The 1388-nt window shown below is 39.5% G+C and overlaps 1 protein-coding gene across 1 annotated transcript; it reads left to right on the top strand.

The window, feature by feature from the left end:
* The first annotated feature begins 10 nt into the window (after positions 1–10).
* Positions 11–1382, top strand: LOC102882392 (zinc finger protein 415-like). The gene has a single exon (XM_015589251.2). The coding sequence runs from the start codon at positions 39–41 to the stop codon at positions 1251–1253; it is 1215 nt and encodes a 404-aa protein (XP_015444737.2). The 5' UTR covers positions 11–38; the 3' UTR covers positions 1254–1382.
* The last annotated feature ends 6 nt before the right edge of the window (positions 1383–1388 follow it).

Here is a 1388-nt window from a genome sequence, read left to right as displayed (position 1 = left end):
TAATCAAAGATTTTTACTTCAGGGAAATCCAGGAAGATATGCATGATTTTGCTTGTCAGCAGAGAAATGATGAAAGCAATCACAAAGGAATGTCTATAAGTCCTAGAAAACATCTCACTGATAGAAAAGGTGAACTTGGTAGTGAGCATGCTGGAAAGGAGCCTATTAAAAACGGGCTTGGACAGAGGTTTCAGTCACATCAGGCTGATATGACGACGTTTCAAACTGAAGGGAACATTGATGAATGTAATCCACCTGAGAAGTCTATCGATAATACTTCCTTTGCTTCTCCACTTGAAAGAGTTTTTCCTAGGGTTCAATCCACTGTTCCTACTGTATATAGGAATGATTCTATGCTTCCTTCAATACTGACAGATCTGAAAGCGTGCATGAAAAATTCTTACAAATGTACTGAGTGTGGCAAAGCCTTTAGGGTACGTGCAAGGCTGATGAATCATCAGAGAATTCATAGTGGAGAGAAACCTTACAAATGTACTCAGTGTGGCAAATACTATAGTGCACTTTCAAGCCTAACTATACATCAGAGAATGCATACCAGAGAGAAACCTTATAGATGTAATGAGTGTGGCAAAGCCTTTAAGATGCCTTCAATCCTCAGTTACCAACAGTCGGTACATATTGGAAAGAAACCTTACAAATGTAATGAGTGCGAGAAAGCCTGTAGAGTGCATTCAAACCTAAGTGTACATCAGAGATTGCATACTTTAAAGAAACCTTACAAATGTAATAAGTGTGGCAAAGACTTTACTGTCCACTCAAGCCTAACTACACATCAGAGAATCCATACGGGAGAGAAACCTTACAAATGTAATGAGTGTGGTAAATCCTTTAGGGTGCGTTCAAGCCTCAAGTGTCATCAGGCAGTCCATACTGGAAGGAGACCTTACAAATGCAGTGAGTGTGGCAAAGCCTTCAGTTTGCGTGGTAGGCTAACTAGTCATCAGAGAATCCATACTGGAGAGAAACCATACAAATGTAATGAGTGTAGTAAAGACTTTAGTTCATATTCGAGCCTAACTATACATCAGAGAATCCATACCGGAGAGAAACCTTACAAATGTAATGAATGCGGGAAAGCCTTTATAGTGCATTCATACCTAAGAGTACATCAGAGATTGCATACTGGAGAAAAACCTTACAAATGTAATGAGTGTGGAAAAGCCTATCGTGTCTGGGGAAGCCTGACTTATCATAAGATAATTCATACTGGACGAGAAACCTTACAAATGTAATGAGTGTGGCAAAGGATTTAGTGTGCATTCAAGCCTAAGTAAGCATCAGAGAATCCACACTGGAGAGAAACCTTACAAATGTAATGAATGTGGCAAAGGATTTAGTTTGCATTCGAGCCTAAGTAAACATCAGAG

This window comes from Pteropus alecto, unplaced genomic scaffold (assembly GCF_000325575.1).
Source record: "Pteropus alecto unplaced genomic scaffold, ASM32557v1 scaffold9204, whole genome shotgun sequence".
NCBI classification, from domain to species: domain Eukaryota; kingdom Metazoa; phylum Chordata; class Mammalia; order Chiroptera; family Pteropodidae; genus Pteropus; species Pteropus alecto.
The sequence above is the reverse complement of the archived record's forward strand: the minus strand, read 5'-3'. Positions and strand labels throughout refer to the sequence as shown.

Bases quoted from the DNA above. Each gene is read 5' to 3' on its own strand.
- LOC102882392 (XM_015589251.2), top strand. From the start codon at position 39: ATGCATGATTTTGCTTGTCAGCAGAGAAATGATGAAAGCAATCACAAA.